Genomic DNA, 21,665 nt, shown 5'->3' with positions numbered 1-21,665 from the left:
ATAGGCCTAATTGGCAAAATAATTGAAAGTGCACAAAGTAAAAAATGAGATATTATTTCAATGAAAGTAACTTGCCTGATTTTGCATTTATTTATTTATAAATAAACGTATTAAATTGTCTCTTATTTTCAAGGTTTAGCTACTTTCTTCAAAGATTTTGAAAACCTTTTTATTTATTGCCAAAAAAAAAAAGCTTTTTGTTGCTAAAATCTTGACTATTTGTCATATGGGTGAACAGATACATTTTCCTTCTATTGGTAAAACCAAGTCAAATACAATCTAGGGTGGGAATCTTCATATTTGGGTCAACTACATAACTTCAAGAACATTACAGCATCTTATGTTTTGTTGCCATTTGTCAGTAGGGGGCAGAAGTACATTCTGAACCTGTTGTCATGATTTTGTGATGATGACAATGATTTTTTTTGACAACTCATAAACAAACTGATCATCATTACATAATTTTTAGTAGAGCACTATTCAATTCAATTCAACAGCATCAATAAACACACTATTGACCTGACAGATGGTTTAAATGTGCTGTGTGTAATTTATAAGAGGATCTATTAACAGAAATGCAATATAATATAGATAACTAAGTCTTTGGAGGCATATAAAGACCTTACATACTGAAGTGTTATGTTTTTATTACATTAGAATAAGCTATTTCTATCTACCGCAGGTCCCCTTGCATGGAATTTGCCATGATGTTTTTACAGTAGACCTAAATGGACAAACTTCTCAAAGAAGTGAAAACATGTCGACATCCTGTGTCCTGTGTCAGCCGCCGTAGTGCTTTGAAAGGGAGTGAGCCGTTGGTTGCAATTTACAACCTCACCACTAGATGCCACTAAATTTCATACACTGGACTTGGTAAAAACAAAGCCTCATCATGCTGGAAAAGACATGTTTTATAAAACAACCCATCTATATCATGTACATATTTAAAAGTTAAAATAGTTGACTATGTTATACTATTCGCCTTTATATAGATAGTTCCCAACAAACGCTTCCGAGTGCAGCTCGCACACAAACACATGCATAACCGATACAATGAAACAGCATTTGCAATTATGCCCCGGACTCCCCATCCCTAATTTCTTAATCTTCAAAGCTGCCCAGTGGCATTGTCTTGTCTGGGTATGGCTGTTTCCGATGCTATTCAGCCCATTCAGCCGGCTAAGGCCGAGCAGAAGCATCTGCAGACAACGGCTCTGGGTTCTCTCTTTCTCAGGGTGTCCAGCTGCACAATGGATTTCTTCAGCTAGCGGACAAAAGAGTCCTGCGAGTAAAAAAAAAGGTTCAAATTCAATGGCATTCCTCTTCACAATCAAGCCTGGTATATACGCTAACTAACCCACTCTCAGAAATGGGTGATATGTTATGGTAAGTGAGACCTATGACCTGAAACAAACAAGAATTAGTATATGAATCAATTAAACATCACAAAAGTTTCCAGGGGTGCGGAATGTTCTGGAAATGGGGGCTGTTGCTAAACTATCAGAAAATGGGCCGCTTGTATATCTAAAATATATATTTAAATAATTGCATGGTTTCTTAATAGTCCAATTGCTATAATATATATATATCTATAAAATATAGAGAAAATTGATCAAATCTTCCAAACTATACCGAAATGTCACATTTTCTTTGCAAGTTATTATCCATAAAATCATTACCCAGTATGCACTGGGGTTGAGTGCTGCTCATATTAACTACACAACAATTTTCCTCCAGCAATGCTCCATTGGCACCCGAAGCCTCGTCCATGAGGATGCATTAGCTCTCTTATCACATCCTCTGTCTGGGTCCAGGGAGCCCTATTGTCACCCCATACAACAGCCTCTTTGGCACCCCGGCAGCTTAACACCCGAGGCTCCGAAGTCTCAATGGCTGGGTTTCCAGCAGGCAAAAAGGGCCTGGGCGTACGTCACCTAGTGAACTGCCTAATCTCCTTGCCCTGTGCATTTGCACCAGCCGTTCTGTTCAACGAATCAAAAGCCTCCGCACTAATTAAAGCACTCCATCCTTTTCCTGTTATTCCACCATTGAGAAGTGATCTCTGTTTCTTTATGTATAGAAATAAAAGCAATAAAATGCATGCGGCCCCAAAGGACGCATTGGAAAGCTGATCTTTAGCTTGTGCAAAAGCGTTTTAAGTTGTGGAGTCCATTGAAAAGGCAAAACAGCACTTGAGAGTGTGCATGAAAGAATGCGGTGGAATTTTACGCATGTCATTTGAAGCAGCGTTGTGTGACTTTTGCCATTGAGGACCTGCATTCGGGGATTTTTCGGATATAAGGTGATTAGAAACGTTTGGCTTGAAGTCAACATGAAGGTTAAAAACAAGCAATGTCTTACAACTTGTGACTTGAGTTCAACTGCTCTGAGAATGGCATAAGTGCAATAAATGGCAATAAATAAAAAGGTTTTCAAAACCTTTGAAGAAAGTAGCTAAACCTTGAAAATGAGAGACAAGTTTAATACGTTTATTTATAAATAAATAAATGCAAAATCAGGCAAGTTACTTTCATTGAAATAATATCTCATTTTTAACTGTGTGCACTTTCAATTATTTTGCCAATTAGGCCTATTTAACACTGTTTAACTGCCCTGTTTAACACTGTTTAAAAGTTTCTTTATTTTAATATAGTCAACAAAATTGCTATCAGTAAACATATATTAATAAGTGAGACATCCCAATAGTATGTGTGACTTTTTTAAGCTTTTTGCACTAAATATAGTCTTGCCAATTTAAACGGCGCCCTCTAGAGGAGTAATTCCTAAATTACAAAATACAACTGGCAAGTCTCATACATTCTCAGAGTAGATCAATCAACATCACAATTAAAATCACAGTTACAACATATTAATAAATCAATATATTTTAGTCATAGCGATGAACTTAATTCGAACAAAAGTCTAAGAAAACGTGTTTTAGTGACACGCATAAGGTTCATCACAAGTTGGATCCATGGCAACCAGACTGTGGTCTCATTCACCGATGCACCACACTGAGTCAGTGTTCTTTCAGTCTGCAGGTTTCTCTTCCCTTTTGAGCACCATTCACGCCCAGTCAGCTCCACCACTGTGGTCCTTTCTCCACTCACATAATTGGTGAGCTCAGGCAGAAATATTCAAACCCAGCACACCGTGGCCATCCAGAACAGAGCGACCCTGATGCTATGTGGCTACAGGCCAAACAACACTAATAGAATCAACTTTCCCAAAGATATTCTATAAAAAATGCACAGAAATCTTTGGCTGCAATTAAAATAGTTAAATTATATGTAAAATATCATTCTAAATAGAATATTTAAATAGAAGCCAACTATAGACTACTTCACATGAGAACACTTGTCCGGAATACTTTACTTAAATCTTACATATATAATTAAATCTTAAAGTTAGTTGTTTAACATTTTGATTTTGCTATGATGTACTGTTGGTTGTTGCTCAAATGTTTGTATAGTGTTAAAAAACTGATACAGGAAGTTTTTGTGGACCAGTGTAAAATTAGAGCTGCTTACGTTTTCCAATGTGGTCTTTATATGTTACATTATATATATATAAAATATAATAATAAATAGAACTTATTAATTAGAATATATATAGAAGCTATTACCATGTATGTTTAAATATATTAAATATTTATATAAATACATATTTATACAAATATTTATCAATAGAATTTACAAATAGCAGCTATACCAAAATAAGTCAAATTATATAAAATGTCATTATAAATAGAATATAAATAGAATGACTATATCTGTGTAATTATATATAAAATACATAATTAAGGATTATAGTAAAATGAGACAATTCGAAATCAAGGTGAAGATAAGGATGTAACAAAATAATATTACTAAACAATATGAGAACAGTATATAATGATCAATATTAGTAATATTATTCATTATAATTAATTTCTATGAGAGAGTTATTTATTCATTTCTTGCGAGATAAAACTTTTTAAATTCACTCTGTAAATTGTGTAAGATATACAGTATAAAATATTTTGTTTATTCCCCCGCCTTTCAAAAACATCAAAAAGGCACAGCAGACTGTAACAGGACTGGATTTCACATTTCACATGCTGACTAATTTGGCACTGCCTCTTGGCCACCTTTCACAGCGTGGTGTTATATACTAGCAGCATCTTGTGTTGTTGAAAGTTTAATTATCTATAATTTGCTCGCACCGCATTGATACATACTTGTGAAATGAATTTGAGAGAAATGTCATCAGGTGCTTCAGCTTACACTATTTGAATAAACAAACAAGCGTATAATATGGGTGTCGGATCAACATGGGTGCCGGTGGAAATCTGTTCTATCAAAACCATGAATCACAAAATGTCACACCTGGAGATAGCGGTGACCATGATAAAATACCTCGTAAAGATTTATTTAATAAATTTAGGTCAAATCCTTGGTACTGCAACATAAAAAGGTAGTGTAATAGTGGTACATTTATATTAAATAATTACAAACCAAAAACTAGTTAACTTCTATAAAAGGAAAGGACAGCCATTCAACAAACTCATTACACAAGTATGTCTCACATCTCTGAAACCGCTTTTATCATCATTGCCCAGCAGGCACACTGCCGACACATCAGTTATCTTAATAACACCCAATCGAAGGCCTTCCTGAGTACAACAGACTGGAAACTTCAATACGCTTATGAAGAGAAGCAGTCAGTAAACATTACTCAGAAACTTCAGTAAGGAGAAATAATGCAACCTTGCCAAGTCTGTTGTTAGGTATCTACAAGATTTCACGTGACTGTGAGAAATGGTCAGTCTTGGTCTCTAGCAATGGAGACTGCATTTGCATCACTTCCACAGGAAGAGCTCTAGAAGAAGCATGCCACCCGTAAGTGCATTTGATCGACGTGATGGCCACCTCCATCAGGGGGTCTTTGAATCTTCACATCCCAATGGGACGGTCACCATGCCTCGCAAGGAACGTAAAAAGCTGCAAGCGATTGTTTGTGTTCTGTTCGTGGAGCTGTTCGAGAGGTTTACCTTTTTTGGGATTGTTTGCAACATGATCCTTTTCTGCACCATCAAGTTGGGATACAGCAATTATCAAGCGGCCATGGTGAACACATGTTTTGTCGGGGCCAGCGTTCTCACGCCTGTTCTTTTGGGATGGTTCGCAGAGACGTGCTTCGGGAGGACAAGGGTTCTGGGCTTTTGTGCTCTTCTTCATTTCTTCGGTTAGTGAGTTGAATGGGTTGAAATTTTTGGTATTTCTATGAAGCCTTTATTGTTTTGCTTGGGGTTTAGAAAACAAACTGTAATTTGGAGTTACTCCGTGGAGTTGTGCAATTTGCAAAGATTATTGGTAATGTTACAAAAAAAAATGTATGACCGGCTTTACAAGTTTCTTGTTACTGTTAGCCGGATATTTCATCTGAAAATAAAAATTCAATACTTTAAATTTGTATTTATTAATTAAATTAAATTAATAAAATGATATTATTTACTCATCCTCGTGTGATTTACATTTCATTCATTTCAATTACGTATTAAAATACGATATTTTAAAGAACTTTGGGTACCAAACATTGATTCCCATTGTATGAACACAGACCCACCAAGACATTTCTTAAAATATCTTCTTTTGTGTTAAAGAAAGAGTCATAAACAGGTTTTAAACGACATGAAGGTACATCAATGACAGAAGTTTTATTTTTGGTTAAGATATCCCTTTATGACCGAATAAGTAAAGCCAAGTGTTTGCAACAGAGAATAAGCTCCCATAAAACACCCGTTAGTAAGAAAACTGTTCACAACTGCTTGTTAAAACCATAAACCGGTTTGCCACTGCTTGGTTGCTTACAGGTACTGCCATGCTTCCAGTCGTCGCCTTCCCTTTTGAGGATTTCTATATTAACACACATAATATTGTGCATCAGATAGAGCCGCACGAGCAACACATCCTCTTCTACACAGGACTTGTTGCCGTGGCTCTTGGCATTGGTGGCATCCGTGCCATCCTCTGCCCAATGGCAGCCTATCACCTTCAAGGATGTGATCGACACCAACTGTCGTCATTCTTCAACTGGTAAGCTGGTATCGTCACGAAAAGTTTAGGGCGGTATATGGTACATTTAAAGCACATTTTTGACCCTGGACAACAAAACCAGTCTTCTGGGAATTTTTTTTGAAAAACTGAAAGTTAAATAAATAAGCTTTATATTTATGTATGGTTTATGAGGACAGGACAATATTTGGCAGAGATTAAACTGTTTGAAACTCTGAAATATGAGGGTGCAAAAAATCTAAATATTGAGAAAATCTCATTTGAAGTTGAGATTTTGAGGCACAGAGGTGCTGTAGCAGGCTGTCACTAAGAAGAAACAGGTTTTTGTAAGTCTCTCTAAAAGCTTACCTCTGTAATGATGTTATGGAGAGTATATGAACATAAATGTGGAAATAAAGCTTTACATAGATACCAAACTTGAGAATGTAATTCCCAAAGAGCGGGCAGCAGCAAATGCAGAGCGTTGTTTTCCGGCCATTTTTGTTTGCGATTTTGCTGCATCCACTCACAAAAATAAAGTTTCTATATATTTACGGTAGGAAATTTACTAAATATCTTCATGGAACATGATCTTCACTTAATATTCTATTCCTTTTTGGCATAAAAGAAAAATCATCACGATCATTTTGACTCATATTCCCATACTGGTTTTGACTAAATTGTAATTATTCTACAATTAAGATGTCTGTGGTGAAACTATATCTTTTATCCACAGGTTTTACTGGCTGGTCAATCTGAATTCAATGGTTGTAATTTTAGGGATCGCCTACATTCAGCAGTCAGTGGCCAAAAACTTGTGTTTTCTCATCCCTTTCACCTCAGTTCTTCTGGCCCTCATCGCCATACATATGGTGCGCAACAAGCTCACATTCCACCCCAAAAAAGGTAAGAAGCTATTCAACTAATATAGTCATTATATTGAAAGTCCCCCTGTGGTGAAAATCATGTTTTTAATGTCGTTTATATTACAAACCATGTGCAAATTCACAATTTTAAGCCATTGCAAAACTCCAGTTTATCAAGGACTGCCTCTATCTATGACATCATAACCCTGTAACCAATCATGTTAACAGATTTGAGCCATAGATATGTAAGGATGGCGCATTGACTCGGCACTGAAACGATCGCTGCTGAGCATGTGCCGCTCACACGTCGAATGAGGCATCAATGTACCTATAATTAACGGTCCGAGATCTTCTTTCGCGATTGAATGGACAAGGGTACTAGTTTCATATTCTAAATGATGCAAGGGTTTAAACTCTTTAAAAAAATGTGCTTCAAAAGGCTCTTCGATGCCATAGAAGAACCTTTTGGTTCCATGAAGAACCTTAAACATCTGAATATAAAAAAGTAAGAATGAGATGAATGGTTCTTTGTGGAACCAAAAATGGTTCTTCTATGGCATCGCTGTGAAGACCCCTTTAAGCACCTTTGTTTTAAAAAATTCTATTCAAGTAATATAAAGGCATGCAGAAATTATTATCACATTATTATCTTTTTTTTTTCAACAACTGTGAATTTTGGTCTGTTGAATGAACAGGAAGTTCCCTGCTAACCACGTTCGGTGTGTTCCTGAATTCTCTGAAAATGTGTTGCCTCCATTACCGCCACTTAAGCGGCGACGTTGCTAACTGGCTAGACCGGGCCAAAGAAATCAACGGTGGCTGTTATAGTGAGACCAATGTGGAAAATGTTAAGATCCTGGTGAAACTTTTTCCTCTCTTCGGACTTCAGGTTTTATATCGCGCTTGCATTACTCAGGCAAGTATGTATGACAAATAAGGCCTTAAGTACCCCCGATTGCTCTGTATTCCGTCTATAAACATTTGCTTGTTCTCTAAAATCTTTACCATTACTTTGGCAGATTCCATCGGGCTATTATCTACAGACGATGCATTCAAACCTCAAACTCAATGGTTTTATCTGGCCAGTAGCAGTGATGAAGGTTATCAGTATACTGCCTGTGTTTATCTTGGCACCACTGCTGGAACTTCTGAACACTTGCTACCAATCTCCCAAAAAAAAAATCTTTCCCTCTCCAGCCACATTTATCAGTAAGCACCTCCATCAAGATAAAAGATTCAACTTCAAGGGACCCTGACAATTACCCTATATAATGGCATACTTGTCACCGATTTTCTAATAATAGTGGATTTAGCAAAATATAAGACATGGAGGAGACTCCACCTTAAATAGATTTTTAAACAGATTTCACACCTTTAATTTCCAAGGTTGGCCAACTCTATACTAAATACCCAGAATAACATAAATTCTCACGTGCACATTTTTATATTTCTCCACAGCTATGGGCCATGCTTGTGCCGCTCTTTCGGCATTACTGGCTGGAATCTCAGAGATCCATAGAAAGGATTACCCACAGGTGGAGCAGACATTGTCAGGCACGGTCCTTCAGGTGTCCTCCATGAGATGTTTTCAGCTGACTCCTCAGTACATTTTACTGGGTGTGGCAGAGGCCTTTGTAACACCAGCATGTACGTATTTTAAAGACACCCATTAAAAAATTATATATTTTATGTTATATAAAATATACACAAATGTTTATATAAATATAAACATTTCAAAGACACCACATTAATCCAACTATTTTTGTTTAGAAAAACAACATAAACCGAAAGGGAGGTAGTCGACATTATAGACTACTTTCACTAAACTACTACATTTTTTTTCTTAGAAGGATGTTTTTCCTCCTGTCCCTCTGTATAGGCTCCTTCATCGCCTTCTGTCTGACTCCCAGCAACCTCAGAGGCGTCTCGCTGCATTTCCTGACCCTGTCATATGGAGGTGGCTGCTTTCTTGGCGCTTTCCTTATTCAATTCCTTTATTTTGTGTCAGGAGGTAAACAAGTTTTATTTAAATTACTAAACCATAAAAAAAGTTATTGATCATGTCACTCACTATCATCTATATTTGATTAATACTTAATTATTTGATTATTCAGAGTGTTATCTGCCGATCCCAATGCCGATTCTAAAGATTTATATTTCTTAACATTCTGAATGTTATTAATCCCCATAATGACTATTAATATTGAACATCAAACTGGTGATGTTTCGTAATGTTTTCAATATACAGATCACAAATGAATAGCATTTTCCTGTCCTTTTTTGTTTGACAGGATGTATTGGCCAATAGCTGATATAATGTAAAAAATTGCTTTTATCGACCCATACCGATTATTGGCCAATATATATCGATGCACCCCTAGTATTTTATTCATACACATTTTGTTAAATGATTGCAGGAAACTTTTATCCGAATAACCCCAGCGCTGGCAATATGGAGAGGTTTTTCTTTACACTGGCTACGTTAATGGCTATAAACACACTTGTGTTTTGGAGAATATCACAGAGGTACACTTTAAGCCAAACATATTCTACAACACACCCATTTAGAATTAACCAAACAAAAATTGTTTAAATAATTGACAGCTCATTGTGTATAATGTTTCTCGGCAGGTACACAGATTTGAGTGTGGAGTTGAGCAGTGGAGCAAGACAAAGTCATCTGTCTGAGAAACTTCTTCAGTATAAGACCTATCTTCGCTTCTATGACACAGTGGAACGCTCTGAAACTTTAACCTCCATGGAAACTGTCTCGTGACTTCACAAAACACACAGAATGTGTAACGCTGGCGTTACACAACAGACACTAGTGAATCAATTCTGCTCTTATGGAATCAGAGCAGTGCTTGTAAATAGCCACATAATAGTGTCAACCTATTAGAAGATATGCTGTCAAACCAAACCCATGTTAAAAAATAAAGCTATTTTATGATATTTTTTATATTTTTTTATATCATTATCATATCACTATCAAAGAGAAAATGTATTATAGAAAACATTATTATAGAGCATTGCATAAAACAAAAAAACATTTGCAAGCAAAGTAGTACAAAAACTTCTGGGGCCAAGGATATCATCCAGACAGAAATGAAAGAAAATGTTCATTAAGCTTAACATTTTGGTGTAAATTGGAGTTTCTGCATTAGTTTGATCTCAGCTGTCTCAACTCCATTAATGTTGATTTCCAGGCTGATGTCTATTATTAGTACCTGTCTAGTATTTGTCATCATGGTCCACAGCTAATATATTAGTTGCCTTAGAGTTGGTAATACAGTGTTGTACGAAATCACAAAGGCATTTTGCAACACACTGAGGAGTTTGGCAACAAACTGAGGAGTTTGACATTAAAGTATCGCGAGAGAAATTCTACTCAGTGATATTTTATCACTCCCGCGATACTTTGATGTCATACAACGACCGATCAGTGCAGCGCCGCATCCCTCTCTCCAGCCGCATCCATGTGCAAAAACAAATGTTAAATACAGTAAAATGAACAAAAACACACACATTAAAATATTTATTTACAAAGACGTTGTAACATTCTACCACATTATGTTTACAGCTGTTTTATATTAAAGTAGTAAAGTATGCCCTTTGAACCCTCGTGTAATCGTCAACAACTTCTTCGTAAATAAATGGTGATTGTTGTTTGATATAAATACATTTTAGTATTGTTTTGATCGCATTCATCCTTCGTTGCGACTAATGAGTTAAATTCAGCACGGTTGCATCTGCGCAGAAAACACACCTCCATCACAGCTGGAGCAGCGTCGCGACGAAGCGTTGCTACGGACTCGAGTCAGCTCAACATCAACATGGACCTGCCCGAACCTATACGAAGGCGGCTTGGCGATTTTTCCAGAACCGTTTTCGTGGATCACACCCGTACGCAGCCTTCCCCCGGAGAGCATGCGAATTTTTTAAGAGAGGGCAAGTGTGTTTCAGAGGTTTATTCTTCACTTTGGTGCTGCTAGCTGCTGGGCTAACTCAGCTGCTTAGCCGCATGTGTATTTGATGCTGCCGAATTCACTCATATTTTAGATTAAATGTGATTTAAACATATTTTGACGCTTTTATCACTGTTAAACATAACTGGCTGTGTTTTAAAACGTTTCAAGCTGCCTAACGTTACATGGCTTAGCATGTTTCGATTATTGGCGCGTCAACTGAGCCAATCGTTGCACGCGCATATGACGTTCACTGTCTAGGTAGGATGCTCACCTTGTTTTAAAAACACAGTTTGTTTACTCGCTCATTACATTCATTTTCCTCCTTAGATAAAGATGTGATATCCAACCTTCCTCTTCAGATGGCACTTCACTTTAACATGTGGTTCTTTCCTTTCTGGTGGATTAGTGAGGTTGTCATGCTTCAACTGAAGGTAACTCTGCACTTGTCTTAATATCTTCAATCTGGCATGACTATTGCTGTTTTAATGTACTGAAATGATGTCATATCAATGAGAGCTTACATAACATTCTTCTGTCCAGTATCTGGCCCTTGTTGATTATTACAAGTTCATCCTGATCACTGTCCTTATTTTAATGACCATCATTGAGGCCATCAGACTCTACCTGGGCAATGTTGGTAATCTGCAAGAAAAGGTAAATAATTACGTTTTTAACATCATTTTCTAATAGAATCATGCTTGAGACCTAAAATTGTATTTCTTGATTTCATTAGGTTCCAGAATTGGCTGGATTTTGGCTCTTGACTCTTTTATTGCAGTGTCCGATGATTCTGTTCCAGCTCTTTAATGAGGCTATTCTCATTCAGCCTCTGGAAAGAGGAGTTCATATTATACTGGCCTTGTTTATCTTCGCAGAGGTATAAAGGATTGTATATTTGTGTATCAATATGAGATTCTCTATAATTTATTACTTATCACATGCTCATGCGTTGTGTGTTTATTTTAGGCGCTTTTTGGCTTTGTTGCCCTGCGTGCAATGGTCCGGCACACCGAAACTCATTTCCATTTAAGGCAGTTTGATGGGATTCAGGAATTAGGAACATAACATTGGACATCTCTACTGATGGACTTGATAAAAAAAGAATTTTTGCACCAAGATCACTACAATGATCTGTTATCCATAGAAAACATTAACAGATACTTGACAGTCATTGATGTTTGTTTGCTGTGGAAATATCCAACGTAGCCTTTGTAGTATTCTCTGAGCGATATTTTTTAATCAAATTGTATATCTACTTTTTCAATTTACTGAAGTGCCTTATTTAATTTATACAAACACATATCTCAAGTGCCTTATTTAATTTATATCAACACACATCGTTCTTATTATATTTTGTATGTGCTTTTATTAAATACATTAACAAATAAAAATGGTTGTTCGTGTCAGGATTGCACAAGTAATATGACAATAAAATTATAAGGCACTTTGTTTTAAATCTTTTCTTATTCCTCACATGCTATTATCCAGAAAACTGACCAACTTTTTTAATCTTTGAGGGAGAACATCTGTTGACTTTGGGCTCCTGAGGCAACCTTAGAAAGAAAAGGAGTTAACGTACAGAAAAAAAATAGGGTATGATCTGAAAAAAGACAGGTTTGATACACTTCCCAAGTAAGCTGTAATGTTAAAGATCCAGTGTGTAATGTTTTTGGAGGATCTATTGACAGAAATGAAATGTAATACACATAACTATGTCTTCAGAGGTGTAAAAAAAAACCTTACATAAGTGTTATGTTTTTATTACCTTATTATGAGCTGTTTCTATCTACATACACTGCTTACATGGAATTCGTCATATTGTCTCTACAGTAGCCCTAAACAGACAAACTGCCCTGTTAAAAACTTTATCTCATTCGGTAAAGAAGCAAAAACAGGACTACATCTTAGACAGCGTTTATACTAGTGCGTTTTTCTTAAAAACGGTAACGCCCGCGCTTACACTACTCCGGAGTTTTCGACCCCCGAAAACTTTTGGAAACGCTGCAGACCCTGTTATAGTTTGAAAACTCTGGTGTAGCGTTTCTGTTTAAACGGATGAAAATGGAGACTTTAGAATACGTTCTTGCTTTTCAGTAGTGTAGTGTAGTTCTAAGCAATGTGAAAACAACAGTAAACAAGGATCGTTTTCATTTTAAAACACAATTTTCGTACAACACCCCCTTAGTTCTGTGTCAGTCACCGTAGTGCTTCAAAAGAGAGGGTGGAGGGGTAGAGTGACACATTTGTTGCATTTAGCAACCTCACCGCTAGATGTCGCTAAATTTCACTCACTGGACCTTTAAAATGAGGAACCTTATAAATGTTGCCCCAACAGAAAACACAAATTATAACTGCTACATACTTGTCCTCACTACTAAGGCTGTCTGTGGAAGCAGCATCTCTTCTGATAATCAGTTGTGGTTTGTTTCCTATGGACGTCCTCCCTAACATCAGACCTCCGGTTGCAGCCTGGTTACCAAACTGCTGAGTTTGGCTACAAAAGAACACATTATAGCAATAAAGAGAACGCTTGACAATCTTCAACATTAACAATCTATTCAACAAGAGTAAAATAAAACCTGTTCAGGTCCGGGAGGAAACAGGAGGCATTTCTTACAGCTTGTTTACTGGTTTGCTTGGCTTCAGTGGCAGTAACTGGCGATGCAAAACCACCCAAAGCACCTTACAACATAAGAAGCATCTTTGGAAATTGGATCGGATTCAATTTAATGAAAATCAATTGGATTGTACTATCATAATAAACTGATATACAGCCATAAGCATTTGGAGGCTTTATTTATAAATACAAAAATATCGATGTTTCACCCATCACATCTGCTATAGCAGTTTTAGAATGATACATCTTTAAAAATCTTACCTTGTGCATCTGTCTTGTGACTGATTCTTAAAGTTCCCATGTTGTCTAATGGCATGAAGTATTTCACAGGAATATGGACTCCTTTTGCTTGTCTCTCCTGCCTGAGTTTCTGTTGGCTATGAAAATGTAAGTAAGTACAGTACGTTTACATGTGAAATGTAACGTGATGTAGAACTTTAGCCAACTTACCTTCTATGTATAACGTTTGAGACATGGAGTCTTCCTATGAGATACAGGAAAATAAATGTCATCACCCAAGCACAAAGATGCAAACCTGCTCGAATGAAAACAAAGACATACCTTTTATTTCTGGTTGTGATCTAAAATCAGGGTAGAAGGGTATGTTGTGCGGATGGACTGGTATGGACGGTGTCCTGTTTCCTGAGGCTGGGACAGAGGGACATCTTTTTTGACCACTGGTGGCTAAGAGAGTTTGGCGCTGAGGTTGCCCCTGCGGGTGAGGAGCGGATGAGGTAGTGTTACGTCCAGTATCATCTGAAAGCAGAATGCTTCATTATTAATATATACATATTGAACTGTTTTTAAGTAAATGATCAGTTTTAATCATTACAGTTACCTGAGACAGAGTGGCTACAAGCTGAATAACCATTGTGCATATTGGTAGCCGGTTCGACCTGTAATAAATACATATTTTGAAATATATGGTTGTACGTGATGTAAAGAGAAAATGTGCCTTAATGCAGGGTATTTGACAATGTCCAACATATTTTAACATTTCACTTCCTTTACCTTGTCTAGTCGGCCCACCCAAACAGTCACATGATCTACAACACCTATGTGTGGGGTGGGATGAGGTATCCAAGACCTGCTGGTCTGATTGGCCCTTACCATACATGGCACCTACACACCAAAAATAGTTTCAATATCCATTTTATGCCACTTCAGAGCTTTTGTATCATCTTAAGTTTTTGACTATGCTACCTTTTGGGTGGCACTGTCCTTCATGGTGCATAATGTTTTCTCCTGGATTCTCATTTTAACCATATCTTCATTTGAGGGCACAGGGGCCTTTAGAAAGGCGTAAGAATATGATTCGGATATGACGATATCTACTGTACATTTCTTAAAAAGTCTTCTTTAATGATTTTATATGAATATTTTGTATAATATACAAGAAAGATGCAAAATGCATATTATGTTTAACCTACCAAATGTTTGACGGTCCTTTGAATAACTTTGGGTCCTGCACTTCGAACTCTTTCCTGCCTAAGCCGGTTCCTTTCTTTACGACTTCGCAGGTTTTTTTTCTTGCCTTGTTTTTGCTACAATCACAGAACAAGGGCAACTAAGTTAAGTTGTGATCAAGCTAAATGTAACAGCTGTAAGGGTGCTTTAGGGATTCTTTACCTGGTTGGTGGCATTTAAAAGATGAACAGGAAGGCCGTCTGATTCTGTGCTGTTGGATCCACTTGTGCTACACAGAATTTGAATATTGTGGAGTAGTGTGATGTTTACAGGTTACTTTTTATTATTATCTTTTTTTATTATAAGTACAAACTGTATATTATGAAAACAATAAAGCTGGATGCAATAAAACTTTTGTTACCTGGACTCAATATCGATATCAGAGAGGTCATCTAAGGAGTCAACCTCTCTTCCGAGCTTCTTTCTGACCTCTTGCCTTAATAACACCCCCAGCTCCTCCAGACAGTGTGTAATCTGCACATAATATGTTGAAGGAATACACTTATTTTCAAAGCTTAAAGGGATAGTTCACGCAAAAAAATAAATTATTTGAATCTCCCTCATGTCTTTTCAAACATGTATGACTTTCGTCTGCAGAACACAAAAGAAGATACTCTTGAAGAATTTTGGTAACGAAACAACACTGACCCCACTGACTTCCATTGTATGGACACAAATCCACTGAGACTTTTCTCCAAATATCTTCTTTTGTGTATCACTGAATAAAGAGTCATTAAGTTTTGAACGACATGAGGATGAATAAACGATGACAGAAATATACTTTTGGGGTGAACTATCCCTTTAAGAAATGTAATAAAACAACACGTTAAGCCTAAAACTGGACCACCTTAGCTGGGTCGGGGTCACAGAAGTCTAGTAAAGTGTCACAGAAGCTGTAGCCCATTGACTTCAGGTCCCGTGTGCTGAAGTGTGTGCCTTTTCTGTCCCCTGCAAACAGAGTGAACAAATGCAGCCAAACACACACACACATACAAATTGTATTTCTGGTGCAACTCCTAAGAGCTTAAATTGAATTGAATCCAGAACAAGTACCTAACGATGAGCCTCCAAAGGTAGACTCCATCGTATAGCTGTTTCTGATGCCTAGTCTCCACATGACGATGCGACCGGTGCCCTCTTTGCTCTTGTGCATTTTGAACTTGCAACTTCTAAAAGAAAACTAGCAAAGACAAAGGAAATCAATTTAATGAATTCAAAAACTGGATTATTTTACAACAATATTTTCAGCACCATGTCTTTAGCATTTTTGCTCATCATCAGAGGGAAGATGCGCTCATGAAGACAATGTGAGGTGTCCTTGCGATCGGTACAGCCGTACATAAACACATTGTTTTTCCTGCTGTGACCATGGAAGTCGCAATAGACCACAACCTCTCTCTCGGTGAGCAACCTGTGAAACGAATGAAGCTGGTTTCATTATCTCTTACACAAAATAAGTTTACTTTAAGTTCATTTTATTAAGTATACTTAAGCACAGTTCAAGTATTTTTTAAGTATGCTTTATGTAAAAAGTGCTAGTACTTGTTTACTTGTGTAAGAACTTGCAACTAAATTCGCCTACTTTTCATTTTATAAAAGTGTACTAATAAATAAACTTCAGTTGTAAAAAGTAAACTTTGAGCACACAACCAGTTTACAGCTTTGTTTTTCTGAGTATATAAGTACATAAACTTAATTAGACTGTATAAAGAATATAGTAGACTGAAAGTATACTTATAGCACATTTTATAAAGAATTTTTTTGTAATGGATCTCATTTATTTTTTGCATAAAGCATGTAACACATAGAAAGCCTATTGATCCAATATTTACCGTTTCACCATGTTACGAGTGTGCCAAATGCATGGAAAAGAATCCCGTAGCATACTCCGGTAGTTTCGGTTCAGATCACGGCCAGCCAATGAGCAGCGGTAGTTTCCCAGCACCACACCGTCAGGGTTCAGCATGGGCACAACCTGTAACCAGAGTTATTTGAGGGTTTTCATTTATTTTATTAATATTTGGAATATTCATTTTATATTATTGTTTTTATCTTGATTTTAGTTACATATTTAACCATTTTGTTACTTTGTGCTTGTGTCATTATATTATCCTTTTCTTTTTTAATATTGTCATAGGATTCATTTATTTTCATTTTCAGTATTAGCTTAAGTTGAGTTTTTTTTTTCTTTTCTTTTATTCCTAGTTAATATTTTTGTGCCTCAAACATATTTCAATCTTTTTGCACAACTAATGTTCATTTCCATTATTCAAATTATATATAGGCCTAATTTTATTTTATTTTAATTAACCAAAAAAAGTTTAGTCGTTTGTAGACAATATTAACCTTGCCTGTAACTATTTTAATGCATTGAAAAAAAGCATCCAAAAAATCTTTCTAAGTTTCAATTAAGAAGCCATACAGAAAATAAACAGATATACAGCGGCAGAAAAAATAAGAACCCTTTTATTTGCATATTTATTTACTATTTATTGGTGTGTGTTTAGGTTATGATAATTTTTGTTTCATTCTGTGAACTCAGAATATTTAGGGAAGGTTCTAAAATTATTCATTATGTGACAACCTGGATTTTTATCACAGTTTTCATGTGTCTTGTCATGCTGTAAGTCTTTCCCCTTGCTGTTGGAAGACTTTATGTCACTGCTGAAATTCAACAGATGATGCATCTAGAAATGCTGATTAAGTGAAAATGTGGAATAGTTCAAACCCATTTTGTCCTCGCTTTCCTTAACTCACCTTAAAGACAAACGTTTCCCTCAACAGACAGGCATCGGGCTCATCACTCAACAAGAACTCCAAAAAACCCTGCATCATCCAAGAACCATTGGTCTCTCCCGGGTGGACCCGCGCTGTTACCACAACTGCCCGTTTGGCTTTACGTTCAGCCAAGCTGTTGGACGGTGCCGTTATAGTCAACACGTACACTGCATTGCCTGCCAGGCTACGGCAAAGCACCCGCAGTTTACAGTGAGCCGCACGGACGGGGTCTGAGATGACCTCACGCAGGTATCGCTGCAGGTCTGAATATGTGTATGGGTAGCAGTGGGCCAGGTAGCAGGTATCGCTGTCATAAGGAAACTCAATAGTCCAGGTGAGGGAGTACAGCGGTTTACCGTCTTGTTCCGTATTGTTTAGGTAGTACCTGAAAAGACACGGGTTACAAAATGATGACCGTGCCACAAGTGTGTATCAAGTCAACATGAATTTACAATGAGTAAATAAATAAATAAATGATACCGGATGTTAGTTCCGGCTCGCTTCCAACCCTCCCCCTTCATCCACGCAGCCTGTTCGGAGTAAAGCAGCGGGCGCATGCCAGCACTATACAGACTGCTAGTCTTCATCAGGTTGATAACGGTGAAGCGATAGCTGACCCCCGCCTTCATGTTCCTCACCCGGAAGTAAAACCACTGGGTGTGCTTAGTGGTGTACAAATCGCTGCGCAAAGTCAGCTCATAGGCATGCTGACCACTGCAAATATGTTCAAATAAGCCACAGATATGTATCAATATTGTCAGTTACATTATTTATGAAGATGTTATCATTGAATCGAGTATATAACTCACACTCGCACCGCTTTCTGAAGGTTTCCACTCTCAAAACGAGATTCGAAGACTAAAGATCCCTCCTGAGGACTGGCACAGCACGTGGCACGTTTAATGGTCCCTCTGCTGCCACCCACACGAGAGTAGGTGAAGTAGGAGGTTTTTGTGGCTGTGGAGGTTAAAGTAGCAGGAGATTTCATGCAGATAAAAATCTGATATGCTATTGTATGTAGAATTGTATTATGATGTTACCTGGGTCTATGCAGTAAACTATATTTCCTTTCTCCTCCCGTACTGGCATGGGAGCTTCCTCATTACATGTCGACTCATAGAACGGCTCAGGCTCTTTTGGATCCCATTCTGTTTTTCAAAAGGTGGAAATGTGGGTCGACAGAATTTATTTTTCAAATGGGGTGCAGTAAAACGGATGGTTGCTAGGCACTTCAAAACAGTTGCGTTAGCAAGCACCACTAGTGACATTCAATAATAGAAAACAATGGAAAATATTGGGCTAAAATACCAACTAGGGATGTGTCGATATCACAATATAACGGTACGGTGATACCTTGTGTTGTGTCTGCGGTACAATATTTATTGCGATATTTAAAAAGACAAATTAAGACTTGGAAAAAGCGCCATAAGTGTTTAAGAAACAATTATTGAACATTGAAATGATGTACAAATTGTTGATGATGTACAATTGTACAAAAACCATGTCACATCCTGTCCTCTTTTCTTTGTCTTCTCATCACAACTGTTGCTTTGAGGTATGAGGTATAGTATGAGATTTAAGACTTAAAACTCTCTTTTTTTAAATAAAAAACTGCACCAGCCGGACCTTGAGGGAGGTTCTTTGTTAAAGGGCCGGAAGAGCTAGCATTTCAATCAGTCATGTGACCAAGATAATATTGAGGCAATTTTGATATTGCGATACGAATATATTCTTACATCCCAACTATCAACCAGACTAAGCCTGCATACATGTGGTATAGAGTCTGACAAAATACTGTATTATTTGTTGGAAAATAATGGAATTTTATTTTTAAAGTCATGCAAGGCACTGATACCTATGTGCTGGATTTTGTCACGGATCACTTCACATTCTATGGGCCAGCGGACACCCTGGAATGGACAGGAGGTAGACGGGATCGTGAGAAGGTCCAACGGGTCCCTCAGACGTGGAATAGGCCTCTCACCATCAAAGTCAAACACTAGCTGCCGGGTTCTGAGAACTTTGTCTAGACTGAAATGGTCTTGAGACGAAACAGAACACACAAAAACATGTGTAAGACAAAATCGAAAACATACAATAAACATGCTGTTCTGCTGTCTATAGTAAACATACTTTGGAGAGCAGTGGTTAGCAGCAGGTACTATCAAAACTCTCCTTGTAACCACGAAGCACAGTCATTGTGTTGTAAGTCACTGAATCTTTTATAAAGGCATGGGAATGGGAAGTGCTGTGTATTGTGTGACAACTTGACACCTTAAAGTGGGATGGCAATTATAATTTGGTGGTATATATTGCATCATTTTATGCTTGCTTTTAAACGCCTTTAGAATTGAATCAACATATCAACATTGTGCATGCGTCGTTGCATTGGATATGAATGTGTCAATAAAAGACATCCGGAGTAGGAGCAGTATATTTACTGTGACATGGCTTTGGTTCCTCCTGTTCCTCTATGTTGGAATCATTACTCTCAGTAAGCGAGATGATGATATCTGAGGCGGTGGAGTCTTGGTTCCCATCCCATCTCGAGACACCTGAATGCACAGAAGAGCCATTGTCTGAACAAAATAAAAATGAGAGATGCAAACATGAGTTAGAAAAAATATGGACTGCATTGGACTATTGGTGAATTAATACAGTATAAAACTGTTATTGAAACAGCTTAACGCAGAAAACATTATCAACCATCAGCCGCTTACCATTAAAACCATTACAAAATGTAAAGTGTGTTTTGGCTGTTATTCTAGTAGGATTCAATAGTGTCCTTTTGGTTCCCATCCACCAGATCCCACCAAAAGAACCCAAGACATTAACCACAGAGCCACGTTCCATTAAAACCAATACAGAAAACTCCCATTATAAGCATTACATTTCTTGGGTGGTTCTTTTGTTTGTCAGAAAGGCACTATTCAGTAGGCCTATGTATATTTATAAATCAACCTGCATGTCTTACCTGAGATTAATCCATAATGCTGAAGGTGTAGCAAAATGAGCCTCTCGTAAGGACCATCCACGTTCTTTTGTTTAAAAAGTGAGTTGTAACACAATTAGAAGGGCATGTTGTTAATCGTAACTGAGTATCAGCATTTAAACCAACAGTGTAATGTTAGACTGTAACTGTGGAGTTAAACACAGCAGTAAATTTTGTGCGATCACTCACCTGCATTGCACCTCAAAGCGATGCGATTAACTGCGGGTCATGAAGTCATCTCGAGACACGACAACCGATCTTAAAAACTTTAGCGTTTAACAAAGATATCAAATCACACAGCGTCACTTTAAACACAATCACACAGAAATCATCAGAATCAATATTTTAAATGAGCAACCGCATGATAGAAACCTAGAATTACACTATTTTAATGTAAATCTCTTGGTAACTATTTTTGTCTAGGCGCATCTGACGTTGTTTGTATCCCGGTTGTTATGGAGACGTTTCTGCGTGTAGATAAGAGGTAAATAAGAGGTCTCTATTAAGTTTAAATGACATGTGTATTATATAACACTTTCTTTTCTTATGAGTACTTAAATAAAAACGTTGTTTTTATTGCTTGAAAAGTTTTATTCATTATCCACAATGTAGAAAATGGCCTTACATCCCGACTCAAGGAAACATTTAAACCGAACAAAAAGTTCTCTGTTAAAAATGGACTAATGTGCTGTTGATCATACTGACAAACGTTCATTCGTATTTATGAAAAGAAAACAGTTGGCACATTCATAAAGAACTTTCGCGACACATTATTACTTAAAAAGTAGAAATTTCCCACAATAATGTGTAACATTTAGTGCAACGGAGTTACCACAACGACCTTGCTTTTGGAAGCATTAAACTGTTGATGAGATTGATCTCTCAATAATTAAAAATCGGTAAAAGTATGTCAATGAAACAATTGACATATGGTTAACTGTA

General features: G+C 37.2%; 3 protein-coding genes across 9 annotated transcripts; 2 read left to right on the top strand and 1 right to left on the bottom strand.

The window, feature by feature from the left end:
- Positions 1–1,043: 1,043 nt before the first annotated feature.
- Positions 1,044–21,615, bottom strand: agbl2 (AGBL carboxypeptidase 2). Of its 7 annotated transcripts, none has more exons than XM_056739704.1 (25): positions 20,913–21,235; positions 20,706–20,769; positions 20,173–20,310; positions 19,587–19,772; positions 18,772–18,879; positions 18,541–18,688; positions 18,212–18,445; positions 17,711–18,116; positions 16,786–16,928; positions 16,205–16,364; positions 16,007–16,133; positions 15,801–15,901; positions 15,315–15,427; positions 15,116–15,182; positions 14,917–15,030; positions 14,690–14,776; positions 14,498–14,608; positions 14,325–14,382; positions 14,048–14,242; positions 13,937–13,970; positions 13,748–13,863; positions 13,449–13,551; positions 13,232–13,363; positions 12,635–12,704; positions 12,318–12,422 (listed from the first exon to the last, which is right to left on the bottom strand). In XM_056739704.1, exons 1-24 carry the CDS (start codon positions 20,916–20,918, stop codon positions 12,683–12,685), a joined length of 2,973 nt encoding a protein of 990 aa, XP_056595682.1. In that variant the 5' UTR covers positions 20,919–21,235; the 3' UTR covers positions 12,318–12,422; positions 12,635–12,682. The 7 variants fall into 7 exon arrangements, with proteins under 7 accessions (XP_056595685.1, XP_056595684.1, XP_056595678.1 ...); XM_056739705.1 differs by lacking the exon at positions 12,318–12,422 and adding an exon at positions 12,434–12,547; XM_056739707.1 differs by lacking the exons at positions 12,318–12,422; positions 12,635–12,704 and adding an exon at positions 1,044–1,282 and having other exon boundaries at positions 20,913–21,615.
- slc15a5 (solute carrier family 15 member 5) lies at positions 4,872–9,677 on the top strand. The gene is made up of 9 exons (XM_056739837.1): positions 4,872–5,226; positions 5,855–6,077; positions 6,772–6,941; positions 7,597–7,817; positions 7,921–8,110; positions 8,360–8,548; positions 8,781–8,912; positions 9,319–9,427; positions 9,533–9,677. The coding sequence occupies exons 1-9, from the start codon at positions 4,872–4,874 to the stop codon at positions 9,675–9,677; spliced, it is 1,734 nt and encodes a 577-aa protein (XP_056595815.1).
- tmem17 (transmembrane protein 17) lies at positions 10,520–12,202 on the top strand. Its single transcript, XM_056739710.1, has 5 exons — positions 10,520–10,849; positions 11,197–11,300; positions 11,410–11,523; positions 11,603–11,746; positions 11,836–12,202. Exons 1-5 carry the CDS (start codon positions 10,735–10,737, stop codon positions 11,932–11,934), a joined length of 576 nt encoding a protein of 191 aa, XP_056595688.1. The 5' UTR covers positions 10,520–10,734; the 3' UTR covers positions 11,935–12,202.
- Positions 21,616–21,665: the final 50 nt, after the last annotated feature.

This window comes from Triplophysa dalaica, chromosome 24 (assembly GCF_015846415.1).
Source record: "Triplophysa dalaica isolate WHDGS20190420 chromosome 24, ASM1584641v1, whole genome shotgun sequence".
NCBI lineage: Eukaryota > Metazoa > Chordata > Actinopteri > Cypriniformes > Nemacheilidae > Triplophysa > Triplophysa dalaica.
This window is presented reverse-complemented; position numbering and strand designations above follow the sequence as displayed.